Genomic DNA, 16,840 nt, shown 5'->3' on the forward strand with positions numbered 1-16,840 from the left:
TACTTGCTGACTGGCCACTCACAGCATAAAAAAAAAATAAGTCACAGCATTTATCCACAGAAAGCTGCACAATATGAACACCTACATTCACAACATAAAATCTAGCTGTGAAAATGAAATAACTTCAACCTGCACTAACGTAAGTGTAGTCACCCACCAGTTCAGAGCCAACCATTTCAATATAAGCAAACAAATCTCAACCTGCGGACATCACTTACACATGGCATAAATGTTAATAACTTTTCCATGTTCAGAATGTGTGGATACTATATACTATGAACAATACCGTAGTAGATTTCTGCAACATTTTGCAAACTGGAGAAGGAAGCCTCAAAGATTTCCAAATGCAGGCCTTTAACCCAATATACTGGTAAGCAAGGAAAACAAAAGCAATCATTTTTACTTTCATAGATGAAGCTAAGTTTCCAGAAGGCTTGAAGTAACAGTCACAATACGAACACAAAAGAGTTTCACAGATCATTTTTCCTCCATGTATCCAACAACATGTTTATTTTAAAGTGCAAGAATGGGGCAAAATTTAGTAGCAGAGTGAAAAAGGATGAACAGAAGTATGTTTAGTCAGAATATCATCTATAAAACAAGAAAGATGGTTCCACTGTCTAACTACTAATTCTGAGATTTTCGGTTTCTGGGAAGGGTGTTCAGGTCAAAACCTGGAAAAGCAAAACACCTTTTGGCTTTATAAACTTAATGGGTAAGACTGAGCTGAAATTAAAACATTTCACAAAGAACTATGCTGTACTTCTGATCTATGTGCCCTTCCAGGAAGAGAAAATGCAAGTCAAAATATTAAACAGGATTTCAGCCTCAAGTACCACAGTAGACCCTTAGCATAAAAAGGGATGATTCTACTACTATAACTCAACCCGCAGTGGCAGTTTGCAAGTATTTGAAACCAAGATAGACACGGGCTGATAACCCTTATACATACACCAGCGTTTTACACAGAGTGCAAAGGCGCAGAACAATTCCAGAACAGACTTTGTACGGACAGAGTCTCACATCTGGGAGCTGAGAGGGGAGACAACCTGCTACTGGCCTGTGCCAGAACTAAATTGGTGCGCCCACTCTGCCAGCTCAATAGTTACAAAAAGCGTCTGTGTCTGGCTTGTCCTGCTCCAGTACTGCTTTACCATACAGGATAGGCACGATATGGCTCATCTCCACTCCTAGCTGTATTTATCCAGCCCTGTAATACAACTGTAGAAGAGTAGATGTGGGTGGAAAAAAGAAAATTAACTATGTTTTGATGTAATTCAGCAGTCAACTGCAGAAGACATGCAGAAATATGAAAACAATCAGACTATCACAAATCACCACGTAGAAACATGCAAATTCCAGATCAAGTGTTCAATAAAATACTTTAATTTCTCTAAGACAGCATTTTAATTTCTACTGGATGCTATTCAGATGACTTCCTATACAATACTTTTACAAAGAGCAACAAAAACTTCTCAATTCAAAGCAATGCTACTTTCCTATAAAAACTTCTTTACAGATCTTCAAGGAACACATAATAAAAAGTTTTCTTTTCCAACATTAAAAACATAAAAGCGTGAGACTGACATTGTCACGCTTATCTTACGAAATTAAAAGCTGTAACATGACATTGATTTTATTCTTACCTTTTGCACGAATCTTTCTTTTTGTGCTTTACTGTTTCGTGTAAAGAATAAGGAAAATGACGCATGAAGTGGTGCTTGAAATCAACAAGGTAATTCATTCGAAGCCATACCTCCTGTTAAGGAAAGCAGATGATAGACAGGAAACAGGGTAGTAAGTGAAATACATCAATGCAGTCATCTTCTAAAATCTATTAGAGTAATCAATGAAAACGAGGAACTTTACCATCTGTTTGCAAGTGTTCATATACTTTACTTTCAGATGTAAATGTGAAGTCCTGTGCATGAACCTGAAGGTCCACAAAACAAGGTGGAGCAACAACATTTAATCCAAACCGGACCAGTATGTTATCTTCGCACATATTGATGTTGATATGTGCAATATTAAACTGTATGACTTACAGATGTGAATCAAAAGTGCTTTATATCAATTTATAAGGGTACTAAAAATCAGAGTGAACTCTGATTAACTTGTAGTGACTGTTCCGAGTCTTCCATTAAGATGTATTTTCACATCACTTCCATCTTTTCCCATTATCAGTGTACTTGTAGTTCAAGGCCCGCTGACAAATTTTTCCAGTAGAAAGGCCACCCTTACAGACAAAGATTTTTTTTCAATATTTACAAATAATTTTACTTTGTGGGTTAGGAGACCCTCGCAGTCACCATTCCATAAAGTATCCAGCAGAACTCACTGGAAAAAAAAAAAAAAGCCTGCACTGCTATCAAATTGGTCAGGCAGAATAATATTTTTGGTACTCAAGTATTAAGAAGAAAAAATGACCATTAAACTATTTCAAAGGTTAATAGTTTTCCACTAAGCATATTCAGAGGTTTCCCAAAGTGTCTACAATAAGCACTTAGGCCTGTAAGCCCAAGGGCTATTAAATAAGCAAAGCTTACATTTTCAAACTGAAGCATTTAAATGGATTTTAGGTATAAAGGTGACTATAAAGGAAAAGACAAAATAAACTGTTTATCTTATCTTAAACACAATATGCTCAAAAAAAAAAAAAAAAAAAAAAAAAAATCGCATAGACATCAGAATTTTTTTTTCCAAAATATCATTAGTTCGTAATGCAACTGCGTAACAGAACAGCTCTCAACCTGCCACAGGCGCACACCTTTCAGATAGTCATAGGGTGCCTGCGTTTTGGTTAAGGGGAGCACGTCTGCAGTACCCTAAAGAAAAAGGCTGCCACATGTATTTACCTGGCTAACTGCCTGTTTTCTGCCTGCTTCCAACAGACCCTCTAGAAAAGATGAAGAGGGGGAAAAAAAGAGACCAGCGTGTTCTGTTCACACAACTCTGATCCACCCCTCAGGCTGTGTATGTTGGGTCAGTCTGGTCTAATAGAATGATTCCAGAAATGTGTTTCCATAACTACTCTAAGTGTACATTTTTGTTTAGCGCATGGGCCTACAGTCCTATACACAGGTAAAACAAAGAGCTGTCAAGACATTCTTTTCAACTACTCTCAACAGCCTAAGTGGAAAGAGTGTTCTTTTTTCAGTTCACAAAAATATTTGAAGAGCAGCATAAGTTACAAAATAATAGCAATTCATTTATCAAAGTAAAAGGTAAAATAATTAGGGGAAAAAAAAAACTTTAAGGATATTTTCCAAAATTCTTATTGAGGTCTTGATTCAATGTCTTGTGATACTATCAATTGTGACACAACATAGGCTGCATGAAGCAATTACAGCATCTCATACCACCTGTTATCCCCTACCTTTCCAAGGCTTTTGGCTTTATTCTCTTCCACTCCCCCACCTCTGTAAATTTTTTCAACACACAAAAGCAAGGAACAAACAACTCCATTCCATACTTTGTTCAGATTTATATTCTAGAGGTTATGTGGGAGACAAAATGCTCCTCTTCTCCAATACCACTTTCAATTTCAAAAGCTTTTGTGCTGCAGTCTGTGAAGGAATCCTGAGACTATTGTTGAACTCATTGCTCAGTTCAACAGATTCTTTTCTAGAGTAAGACACTTGACAAAATCCAAAATAAAACTGTAACCAAACCTAGGCTTTTTCTCCATAAAGTATTTCCACTCCTTCCAATCACCAAATCACTAGTTTCCAATCAAAACAAAATGAACTGTCATCATCATGCCAGAGATTTCATCTCCCTTACCATTTTGTACGTTTCATCATGTCGCTTTGTGAGTTTCCACAATAAATGTATTATACTAAGCACTTGCTGCATAAGCTGATGAGATTCTGATTCCAAAAGGTTTCCAAGAATGGGAGCTGATTGTGCAGGAGATGCTTCAATCCAGCACTCAATCAGTAATGGAATTATTATCTCAATAAAACCTTTTAAGTTTTCAGCCGAGGACAGGCCTTTTTCTGCACTGTCCATTACGCTTGCCACAGACCTAAATGACAAAGGCAAAAAAAAAATAAAATTACACCTTTAAAAACAGGTTAACAGATGAGGGCATTATCACTTTCTGAATAACAGGAAAAATTACTTTTAAAATACATTAAATGTTTGCTTGCTTTCTTGCTAGAAACTTCAGTAAGGAAAAATGGGAGTTTAAACCATCTACAACAAACCTTCTCCAGAGTCTCCCTGCAAGTTTGTAACAACTTAGATTTCAGCATTTCTTTCCCCATTGTTATATGTAAAGTCTATAAAGTGGAGAAATGTGATTTGCATCATCATATCACTGTACACCAACAGATAAGAATTCACTGTACTCAGCACAACAAAATAAAAAAGCTTTAAGTTTTAAGCTCCTTGAAGCAAAATAATGAAACTGACTACAAAGTATTGTCAAATGCATGTGATTTATTAGAGTTAATAAACATCGCTATAAAAAACATAATGGTTGTTCATATTAATAGGAAAGAACAGAAATATAACTTTGGTTCCCACCTTTAATGGTCTGGAGAGCAAGAAGCTGAAAAGTTATTAAAATGATCTGATAATGAAGTTAAAAAAATTTTATCAAAAAATTACAAGATATAGTTTAAATTAAAATAACATCTCCCAGAAAGCAAGAAAACCAAGGACTTTTTGCCCCCTTCTCATAACACACTTCATTTTCAAAAGGGATTGTTAGCACAAATGACAAAATCCCACCCCTGGATCAAGTCAGGCAATTTGTACCCATTTTATAAAAAAGGTTCTTTAAAGAAAGAAACCCCTAAATAACTCCCAATAATTTTAAGCAATACAAGCTTCTGGAAGGGTTTCCAAATAACAAGAGACATTTAAAAAAAAGCAACAATTTCAACTGATCATTTCTGATCCTGTTTTCTAACTCACAGCAGGGAATTCCCATCATAACTATAACTTCCTAATATACATAATATTGGTACGCTGAACCTTCTGTTAAAACTCCTTTCTGTTTCAGTGACATTCTCTAAGCAATTATTTCTTTACATATACACCCAAAAAATAGGATCTAAAAGACTATTTTGCTTTCTTTCCACTGATAGGCAAAGAAGTTCTCTCTACAAATATTTTAACTAAATGTTTGATTGAAGAGGTAAAGCAGTTTTTCCTGGTCACCTTATTTCCAAATTATCTAATTATTTATGTCCTTCTATGAAGCTTCATTTCTCATGCTGTTGCAATCACCTATAACATGCAGATAATAAAATATTTTATTCTGTCTTGTCTCTCTGGTTGAAATTGCTATCTCAAGAAAATTACTAAACCAAAACAAACCCAGGTATTAACAAACTGTAAAAGGAGCAGGAAGAAGTCAGGCAAATAAATAAAAAGAAAGTGAGAGACAAATGCCAGCCCTTTTTCCATGAAAGCAAAATGGGAGAGAGAATTTAGATCTCTAGCACAAAATAAAGCAGACAGAAACTTAACTGGTCATAAGAAAAAAATGCTAGTTTTATCTGTGGTAGCTACTACAACTATCAGACATCTTAAAATGTTATTAAGATTAAGCGCAACAACCAACATATGCAGTCAATGTAATTTGGATTATCTGTCCCTTTTTTTGTTGCTCTATATTCCTTCTACACCACAGACACTGCAGTAAAGACACCAGTTTCTTTCAGACTACAAAGAGTTTAGGGTGAATGGTTCCCACTTAGACATCTAACTCATAGTCATCTAAAGACACAGTATACAAATCCCATCTTCCAGTTTTAACCACAATAAATTCTAAAGTGTCACTGGACAAACCAGTTGATACCAAGACCATAACTTCACTGAAAAAGTTAGGTTGTCCTGTAAATGCTATGCCATGACTACACACTCCACTGAGATCCTGAAATGATTTTGAAGCAGTAGTCTTGAATAGTTTCTCTGAAAATAATAGCTGATATTACAGCAGAGCTCTAGAATTTGAGCAATCTCTGGAACACACACAAAGAAATGTCCAAATTAAACATTTAAGAATGCATGAAACCGAAGAACACACACCCAACACACGCCTCAAGACTCCTAGAAAAGCATAACACAGACCTCCAACTATTTCAGTACTTTTCTGAAAGGTACAGCAAAGGGAAGTCAAGGAAGTATAAAAGAAAAAGAACATAAGGAAGCAACTTTCTGTTGCTTAAGATATGGAAAGTCATTGGAAGTTAATAAGTTTTTATGGCTTAGAGTCTAAGTCAGGTTACTGTCCTGCTTTTGTGTGTGTGCTGCCAACTGCAGCAAAGAAACATTCAGTACACCAAGTGAACTGTATTTTCCCATTTCCATCTGATGCACAGATCACACTATGTACATATCTATTTACTATGCTTCGTCTTCCATTTTGGTCTCTCAAGTCTTCTCGGCTTTTCTCCACAGCTTCATTTTCTCCTTTCTCAGCAGAAACAGAAGAGCTACCATTTCTCTTCAGCACCACTTCCATTCCAAATATACAGCACACACCTTGGTATCACCACATTTAAGTTGTGAAGGTTTTCCATTTTTCTACACCTGAAATGAATTTGATGCAAAAAGCAGCACAGTCAGAGGATATATTCTGATAATCACTGTAATCTTTAAATCACACACAGTAGGAAGACCTAGCACACAACAGAAAATAATGAAGTCTTAAGATCTGCATTGTTGAACCATCCAGCATGCAAAGCTCAGAATCCACACTCTTTCCTAAACATTAAAACTGCAAACCAATTCTGAAAATCTTTTTCCATAATCACAAGGTTATCAATGAGGTGCCATCACTAATCAATGAACTTGCAAGACTGAAAAGATATGAGAATTTTAAAAATGTAGCATACTATTAGTGGTGTTTGGAAGTCTGCTTTTTACAGGACAAAGTTGAAACTCACTTGCAGTACTAGTGATGAGTCCATCAATACATACCACAATTAGTTACTTATGGTTTGGTCAAGGTATTACCTACAGTTAGGGCTTGACTATTTGTGCATTAATTTCTTTAAGGAAACCCACATATACTGTTTGAGATTTTGGAAGTACTCAAGAAGCATTACAGATGTTTTGCACCTCTTATTAGAAGCAATTTCTGTCCTTACAGTAATAGCCACAGAAGAGGCCTAGGAATGGCACAGCTGGGATTGGAAGAGACAGAATTAATCATCTTCAGATGACTAGAAAATATTTCAGTGGTAAATACAAAAGTCACCGCAGTAACTTCCACTCCTAGCATTTTGCAGATATCCACTAAAACAAGCTGTACTGGCCCTTTAGGCAAAACGAACATACCAAAAATATGCACAAATGCAATAGAAAGAGAACATTTTGGTACCTTCTGCAGATGGCCCTCCTCTTTCCATTCTTCTGTTCTGCTGCCATCAGCTTGCTTTGCCAATCTCGCCTTGGATTCTAGCAATGTTTCTTTCTATTCTTCTGGCTCCTCCTCATGCTTGCAAACTCCTTTTTGAAAGTATTTATAACCACAAGTGGATCACGATGTTTCACCAAAATCTAGCTCCTCAGAAAAGCAGAATCCAGTTCAGGTGACACCAGAAGTTTACTTTCCTAGACCTTGGACACAATGCATCTTCAGCTACTACAGGGCATGGTATATCACACACATCATATCATTCAGGGCACCACTCAAGAATCCTCTGAAATACAGTTGTTCACAATTGTATGCTTCTGACTGCAGAGATGAAGACCATAGGACTGTTTTGTGATCAGCACTAATCCCTTTCCCCTTCCTCAAGTGGGCTTCACTGGCATAGTTTCCAACTAAAGTTTTAACCAGAGCATATATTTTTGAGCATGACTGAACGCTTATGCTATGTTAATATGCTACCTGCCAAGAGGAAGACTAGGAGAGTGGGAATGGAACCACCTTTTGTGTGTCTCCATGACATAGCTGGAAAACCTGCCAATTCAAGCCAATACCTGTGGGATTACAATAGGAGGTCTCTTTTCTGCACTGGATTCAAATATATGAGATTGACATAGCAATGGATTAGATAATGGGTTTTAGACTCTATTCTGCCACTGACTTCCTAGATGACCACTTATTCAGTCTCCCCCAGCAGTAAAACAAGGACTGTGGTTTGTCTTCAATCCAACTTGATACGTATGGATTAGAAGTAATGTGTAACAGCTGAATAGTTTCTATTTTTCCATGTCATCGTTTCAGGTCTCCTATCAGCCAGTATGTAGCATCTATGGCATCCTCATGTATATGCATTGCTAACGCTTAAAAGGTACCATGAAGTGGGATGGTAAGTTCCCCTCTAGTTTGAGGAGTCGGTGATTCAGAAAGGAGGAAAAGAAATAAAGATGGTTAGTTATTTCTCCCTTAACTTCAGCTCGCATATATTTAGAGTATTACTAAAAACACAGAAACCTTTCTGTGACTAAGCACACCACACTTCCTTCCATATTTCTCAACATCTCAGACGAGACATCCTTTATCCATAGTGAAGATATGAACCAGTGAATTAACTATCTAGAATCAGAAACTCAGCAGAACTTCATAGAGCCAAACACACCATATCATGCTGTCTTTTTTAAAAGGAGCTATATACAAAGAAAAGAGTCCTAAACTTATGATAGACTCTTGAAGGCAAAAGCAAAAAATTTCAGTCAAATTCATTATGGCAGTGTAAGAAACAAGCTTATGGTTAATGCAAAGGAATTTGCCTGCTTGCCCCAGGTCTATTTGATATCCTGCAACAACCTGTAGCTGCCTGTTCACATTGAAAACAAAAATAAACCAACAAACAAACAAACAAAAAAAACACAAAAAAAACCCAACAATAAATAAAAACCCTAGAGCTGATCTTCCAAAATAATTATGAATAGCATAGAATAAAGCTTTTACTTGATAATGGGAAAGTTCATGTTATATGCATAGCACAGTTATCTGAGTATTTACATATTTTCAAGCCACTGCATTAAGACTGCCCATTACACTAAATGCTGTAAAATACAGCAAAGGGACAATCCCACAATAAAAAAATAAGTTGTTGTCTTCAACACCAACAAACCACAGTTTAACATTGTGATCACACAGTTGACATTAATTCCCAAATTAGCTAAGGTTTTCTCACCTCAGTCTAAACGATGAGTTGATCTTTGGTCGTAAGCCACCATTTTCAAACAGTTGTATATGTTGCTGATTATTTGCATGGTCCTTCCAACTGATGCATATTGGGTTCCTCACAGAACGAGGGGTATCCTTTTGTCCTTGAAGCCCTTCATCCTCTGTTTCACTGGATCCATCTACCACCGCTTGGAGAAACTTCTTGAGCCTGGTAAGTACATTTAACCTCCACTGCTGAGAAGTTACTCTGCGATTTGGGTTAACAGAGAGCATCCAGGAAAGTTTCTCTTTGTTTTTGAGTCTTTTTGACAGTTGCTGGTGGGAAATAAGCTCTACAAAATTCTTCAACAATATACTGCTGCGGTCTGTGAGAAGAGCTGGGTATGCTTCCAACAAAACATCCAAGACTTTCAATGAATCCTCCTGAATTCCCTCACTGATATGAGTCATGGCACTGGAGAGATGGGCACTTACCAAAGGAAAAAACGGAGCAATCTGTTCAGCTTTTATTTTTGAAGCCAAGAATTGCAGCAGGTGAACAGCTGCTCCTCTGACACCAGAATCTTTGTCTGTAAACACGGCTGCCACCTCACTTACTACACTTGAAAGGTGTGCATCAATTAAAAATGGATAATGAGAAAGAAGATCTTTGAGTCCAACAAGTGCATTATGCTTAACCCCAGGACTATAGTGATGCATCTGTGAAAGTAGATCCTAAAAGGAAAGAAACATATAGACTTGCCATAATTATTTCTTTAAGCTCTTTAAACTTCCCCACTTATTTCCAGCACATTTTTCTCAAACAGTCAAAAATACAGAATTTATTCTTATGATGTACTGCTGTTTATAACAGCATAATACATTCAGAACAAATATAAAATTAAAGTGTAATAATGAACAATCATCAAAATTCAATGACAGGAAAAACAAGACATCATAACTTGTCCTTCAGGTAACTACAATTATGCACAACCCTACTAACTTAACAGAGGGATGATAAAAAATAAGTCCTCTCACAGTTTGCCTCAAAAGTAGAACTATGAAATCTCAGTCTCAACAGCTTTCTTCAGTTTAAGCAGAGAGCTGCAAGAGATAGAAGATGATGCAAAGGAAGAAAAGCAGAACCACCACCCAAAGAAACACAAGTTTTTTTAAAAAACATAAGCTCAGGAAGCCTACTTTTTAAAATCCTGTCCTTAAGTTATCAACCAAGGTTTTCAAAAACCACATGTTAATCCTAGATACTTAAACATGTGCAACTTCAGTTTTCGCACTGCTGAAAACCTTTCCTTTGGGTTATATGCTGGTCCAGCAATTTGAGTCATTAAATTCACAGTTCAGCTTATTGCCAAGGACAAAGAAACTATATGCAGATACTCTCCTAGGTTTGTTTTTTTTTTTTAAATAAGTATGTTTTCCTCAACTCTAATGAACATAGTAAACCTAGACAAGTGACAAGTAAACTTCTGTTTTCAGAATGTAATGCCACAGTATACCTTTATGTTAAGTTTTCTATTTTGTGTAGTAAGCACTCCATCTTCTTTAAGCTGCTCAGGAATTTGTATGGCCTTTGTTCTGAAGGTAGTATCAGTTGCATTCTCTAGTTTAGGCTTTTTTTTCCCAACTTTTAATTTCACTTTCTGGAAATCTTCTTGATGTTTCCTTTTTTTAGTCATTCTCATTCTCTGGAAAAAAAAAAAAAAAGAAGACATTAAGACTTTTAATTTCATTAAATACACTACAAGTAAATATTTTTTTCCACCAAAGAGCAGCAACTTCCTTATGAAGACTACTGGTTTTATGTTTTTTTCCTATGCATAAACTAGTGTCTGCTCCCAGGACAAGATGCTAGGCCAAACAGACATGCAGACTGAGCCAGTACAGCTGTTCTTCTCATGTCCAGAAAACCATTCTGATGCTCCTTTGGTTGTCTTTGCTCTGGGAACTACTTTATTGAAAAAAGATCACTTAAGTATCTGCATCTCCCACTGCTTTATCAGATTAAGTTATTGGTTTGGTTTTGTTTTTAAAAGTTCCTGCCAATAAAGCCACTTTTTACACAGCTGATCTTGCCAAGCCAAAGGAGCTCAGTGAACTGTTTCATTTAATTTGTGCTTTGTTTACCAGCTCAATCATTAATTGCATACATTCTGCACAGGTGAAATCATGGGTTTAATCAAGCCTTCACTGATAACAGTATTATACAAGTAGCTAAGAAAACTTTCACTATACACTGAAAAGTCCAGTCTATGCATTAAAACATGAAAACTACAAAGAATGGAGTGGAAAGAGGTTAAATGGGCACATAACGAGAAAAAAAGAGACTGAAAAACTAAGTCATGTTTCACAAGGCACAAGAAATATGAAAAGCTATACTTAGAAGTCATATGGACATATTACAATAGATGTACAATAACCAAAACAAATAAAAACCCACTCCAGTTTCTGAATGACTTTTTGGTTTTGACATATCTGTACTGATAAAAGTACTCTTAATTCTACCAGACTGTGGTGTGTTAACACTGGCTGGATGCCAGGTGCCTGCCAAAGCCAATCTGTCACTCCCCTCCTCAGCTGGGCAGGGCAGAGAGAATATAACGAAAGGCTCATGGTTTGAGATGAGAACAGGGAGAGATCACTCACCAATTACCATCACAGGCAAAACAGACGCAACTTGGGGAAAATTAATGAATTTATTCCAAATAAAATCAGAGTCAGATAATGAGAAATAAAAACTAAATCTTAAAAAAGAAGGCAGAAGCCACCCCCGTAGATGCCCAGCTACCACAACCTTGCTATGCAAACACAATTTACAGATAAAAAAACAAACAAACAAACAACAACAACACCCCACACAAACCAAAAAGCAAACTATAAAACCACACACAGAGGCTCCTTTAGTTAATCTTCGTTCCCTCAATCTCTGTACTTTTAAATTCATTCATAACAAAACTCCAGAAGCTGATGTCACAACATTCAACATCACATAGAAATTGTACCTAGACATCTGTTCATGAAGACCGTGAATCCACAGTCTGATGGCTGCTGGAAGTGGCTGCAGAGATTACTTACAGTTTAAAAGGGAGAAGAGGGAGGCACGCACAAAGCCATTATGATGTTGAGGTTTAATATCTCACAACTTTCTAATTATAACAGGTAATTTACAGAGCCAGAAATCTGAATCCTTCCAGACCTCAGTGTACACAGTATCAAGTCCATGTTATCAGGTACATAAACTTTTTGTCTCTTCTCTCTTTCAAACTACTCTTTGGGTTCTTAACATCTGAACTATACAAAAAGTTGCAAACACAATGCTCAAATTTTAAAGACCATACTACCTAAAAAGAAAAAAAAAATACAGCTAACTAAACACAGAAATATCAAAATAAAATATCCAAACAATGATTCTTTTATGGTGCATATGATCACCATTCACTGCAGAAAATAAAATTCTAGAGCTCATTCTCCCAATGGACTTCAAACTGTAAATTTGCGCTGTACTACAGTATTTCATATATACATCATCAAGGTGATCATTAAAGAATGTTTTTAATCCAGTTGACGTTTTCTATTCCTTTAAAACAATTTGAACTGATTAAACAAACATTTCACTACAACTTAATTTATACTTTTCACATGTTAGCTTAAAATAGACCACTTTAACTGAAGTGTAAGTTTAGCATAAGTAACCTATCAACAGAAAAGGCGCTGAAAAAATGTGGTGTTTGGTGCCAAAATAAAAAGGTCCTTTAGTGTCCAACCATAAAAACTATGGTTTTATAAGCTTCTGATTTTTACCATATGCATCTTTTGGAAGGAATTAAAAGATTTTCACTATTTCACTGCAAGACATACAAAAATAGCTAGAATCTTTTGACACGTTATTTCCACTTACAAAGCTTGCTTTAATGAAGACATTAAGAAAGTCTCACATTTCAGGACAAAATGTCTGGCTTCCATTTAGCACTAAAAACTTTACAATACAGGTGTAGACACACCTGAACAAAGTCAATTAAGTTCTCCTAAAGGAGCGGGCTTACGAAATATACTATCTCCAGTTAAACCAAAGCAGCACAGTTTACTTTACACTGCGCATTCTGGAAATTATTTATTAGAAATCTCAACATATCCATTTCCAATTTATATGTATCATGTTAAATCAGAGATAAAATGGTTATAAAACTAAAGCCATAATAACACCACTGTATCTGCATAACAAAACATTATAAGCTGTATACAGTTTTGCTTAAAGATACATAAATATTTTAATGAAACTTCCTGCTGAAACAACTGTTTGCCTTTTGACTTCAAATGTATTTTCAGCTGGCGCTCTTCCAACAGGACTGAGCTAAGTGCACCTAACAACTTACACGCTAATATAGTTTTACAATCCAAAACATTAAAATAACCTCAAATCAATATTAGCTTCTTTTAACACAAAGCTGTACACCACACTTGCGGAAGCTACTTTGGGTGTCACTTGACCATCCTTGCATCAGGTAGGGAAAGAGAGGGGAACCAGAAGGAGTCCCTGTTTCACCTGGAATCGCAGCTTTGAAGTGGTATCCTCAGGGAATCCTGCCACCAGCACATTTACAAGCTCGGGCAATCGGGAAAATCCTGAGAAACCAGAAGGTGTGGTACGCGCCCTAACTCCTCTCATCTGATACAGGTTTGCACCTGGGCAAATTCTCTGCCAGCTAAAGGCCACACTCGCTCGCAATTAACTCTCCGAGGCTCCCGCCAAGCACAGCACCGGTCACCAGGGAACATCATCATCACCACAGAACACATAAAACCACTACACAACACAACCCGCTCCCAGAAGACCCCGGTCACCCCGCCGTACCCCGAAGCCAACGCGCTGCTCAAGTGAAGGCGGCGGCTCCTCCCGCGTGTCTAGGCCGTCGAACAGCCCTCTTCGCCGTCCCGGGACATCTTTCGGCGTGTTCCCCGAGAGCTGCTCCGCTCCAGGCGCCCTACGAGGCGTTCAAATAAAGCGCGTTAGTGCCCGCCCGGCTGCCGGGGCTCCCGGCGGGGAGGCCGCGAGTTCGGCTCCCGGGAGCTGCCGCAGCCGCCCCGGGGATGAGCCGGGGCTCCAGCAGCGGTGGGAGCCGCGGCTGAGGTGACGCCGCTGGGCGAGGGGAGGTGAGGGGAGGTGGGGCAGGAGTGGCGGGCGACGCCCGCGGCCGAAGGAGCCGAGGCCGCTGGTTCCCCGGGACCGGCACACGCCCGCGGCTGTGCTCACGCTTTCCCGCCGCCCTGCGCAGGAGCGTTTGGGAAGGGGGTGGGTCACACAAAGGCGGCCGGTGGCGCGGGGCAGAGCCGGGACGCACCGGGACGGGACGCGCCCCTCCTCCCGCGCGCCGCCACGGCGCCGCCGAGCCCCGCGCGCCAGCCACTCACCAACCACGCGGCAGCGCGAGCCCCCTTCCGCCCCCGAGAGCTTGCCCGGAAACGGCCGCCCACGTGAGCGGCTGCAACCAGCGAGCGCCTCAAACCCTCACCCGCTTGGAGCGGGAAAGAGCGCCCCTCCCTTCCCGCTCCGCCGGAGCGCCGGCGCCACCTGCCGCAGCGGCGGGCTCCGCCGCCCGCCCAGGCGGGAGGGGCCCGAGGTGTGAGCCGTGACCTTGCCGCTGCGGGGAAGCGCTGCAAAGATGGTTTTTTTCTTTCCCTCGAAGCGGTGTGCTCTCGGGTGCTGCTCTGGTGATGGGTTACAGCAGGTTTTCCCTTTTCTATAGTAAAAGTTCTTTGCTGGCAAAGCAACGTGTTAAACAAGGGCAGGCAAACCATCACTGTTGTACGTACCTACAGCAGAGCAGCCACGTGTTGAACCAGTGGACCATGAGAGCTTCATGACGCTTTTCATAGAATCACAGTTCAGTTTGTATTGGAAGTACCTTCACAGGTGATCTAGTCCAACCCCCTGCAATGAGCAGGAACATCTGCAACTAGATCAGGTTGCTCAGAGCCCCATCCAGCCTGGCCTTTAATGTCTCCAGGGATGGGGCATCTACCACCTCTCTGGGCAACCTGGGCCAGTGTTTCACCGCCCCCACCGTAAAAACATTTTTCCTCGTGTCTAGCCTGAAGATACTCAGAGACACACTTTTCGCTTTGCAGGCTTAACATCAATTCTCTAGACAGAAGGAGATGCTTTTGCAGGGGTGTCTTTAAGTATTTTTAAAGTCACCTCCAGTTCACTCTCTGCCTCCCTCTGGGACCACATCAGGATGTTCTACCTTAGCGCATCAGTCATGAGAACAAATCAATCAGATCGCTGAAGTAATCACACTGCACCGTTTGGAACAAATATGGATGACTGCCAGTAGTTCCACAGCGTTTTTTACAATGTCAGCATCCCATCACACAAGGTGTTACATCATTTTAATTACTGGAATCAGAGACATCTTGGCTCAGGCTTCTTACTCGTAGCAAGTCATAGGATCACTTTCTTTGAGCCCAGCTACTTCAGTTCTTGATTTCTTTCTTATTTCCTCCAACGAGAATGCACTAATAATAAGAAATATGAAGATTTGTCTTTATAGAGTTGGAAAACATCTACAAGAGAGAACAATTCTGGTGAAGGCAATGCAGAGTCACCACTAGCACTGTAGGTTTCACATATAGTATCAGACTATCAAGCATGCTATATAATTTTGTACACCAATATCGAGGTAAAATATACAAGATGGGGCTTGCTGCTTCAAAATGGTAATGAATTTATAAACCAGAAGCACAGAGCAGGATCCTAGAAGTCACTGGATGCAAAACCTGCTTAGAACAGAGATCATCACAGTTTACACCAGACAGTAAGTCGTCTATTGCACTTTCAAAACTTTTCACTTCCTATCAATTCACCTGTGAATACCCTTCTCCTTTCCATTTTCTGCCTTGTTAGAGGAATGCAAGTTCTTCATTTTTTTGTTAAGGATCTCTTCCCCTAAGCTCTCTGGTCTCTGAGTAAAATGTGTGAAACCAAGGTAAAACTAAAAGAAAAATTTATTCTGTCTTGGTTTAATTTTTCTTGCTGTTGCTTAAGTTTTAATCTACTAATTCTCCAATTACCCCAGAGGTCTGCCTTGCTGTGAGAAACAATTAAAATACATAATATTAAATACAATCAGCAACATCATTTAAGCATAATTAGGAAAGAGAATGCCTTTTGTTTATTACTTTAAAATTCTAGCAGAAGTAAAACATTATCCTTAAAAACTGTTTTGGAACAAACATGCTGTTTTCCATTGTAGTATAATGCCATCACAAAACACAGACAGATACCTGGAACAAAATAATAGAATTCTTTTGCAGCCTCTGTTTGCACCAGAAAATAAGTTTAAAGGGGAAGATAACTGTACAACTGAATAGGCTGTGTTAGACATTCTTTCAAAACATTTCCAGAAACATACACTTCATGATTTTTGTGCAGTTCAGTTTTCTCAGCCATTGCTGAGAAATACAACAGTGCTCCGCAGCACACCATTCAAACCAGTTTATATCCAAGTGCTGCAGATTCAGAGGTCTTTCCATTTTCAGCATGCTCCTCCTGCACCCAACAGAAAAAAATACTCAAATCCAAGCAATTTCAACTGAATTTTATTTCCACTAGGAATGATTCCATAGTAAGAGCAAAAAGCTGTCCCAGAGGTGGTCATTTACAACAGCTGAACATTCTGATCTTATTATTTTAATTCATAGAATCATTTTGGTTGGAAGAGACACTCAAGGTCATCGAGTCCA

General features: G+C 38.9%; 1 protein-coding gene across 3 annotated transcripts in view; it reads right to left on the bottom strand.

The window, feature by feature from the left end:
• Window positions 1–14,555, bottom strand: part of TEX10 (testis expressed 10) — a gene marked incomplete at its 3' end in the record, with an annotated part of 57,985 nt that extends 43,430 nt beyond the window's left edge. For 2 of the 3 annotated variants that reach the window (XM_080338603.1, XM_080338605.1), the window contains exons 1-6: window positions 14,507–14,555; window positions 13,950–14,079; window positions 10,597–10,785; window positions 9,108–9,814; window positions 3,784–4,027; window positions 1,647–1,759 (exon numbers count right to left, since the gene is read on the bottom strand). In XM_080338603.1, coding sequence (XP_080194729.1) covers window positions 1,647–1,759; window positions 3,784–4,027; window positions 9,108–9,814; window positions 10,597–10,782 — 1,250 coding nt within the window. In that variant the 5' untranslated portion in view covers window positions 10,783–10,785; window positions 13,950–14,079; window positions 14,507–14,555. The other variant, XM_080338604.1, reaches the window with a different exon arrangement.
• Between the last annotated feature and the right edge of the window lie 2,285 nt (window positions 14,556–16,840).

Source organism: Nesoenas mayeri (assembly GCF_963082525.1).
Source record: "Nesoenas mayeri genome assembly, chromosome: 2".
NCBI classification, from domain to species: domain Eukaryota; kingdom Metazoa; phylum Chordata; class Aves; order Columbiformes; family Columbidae; genus Nesoenas; species Nesoenas mayeri.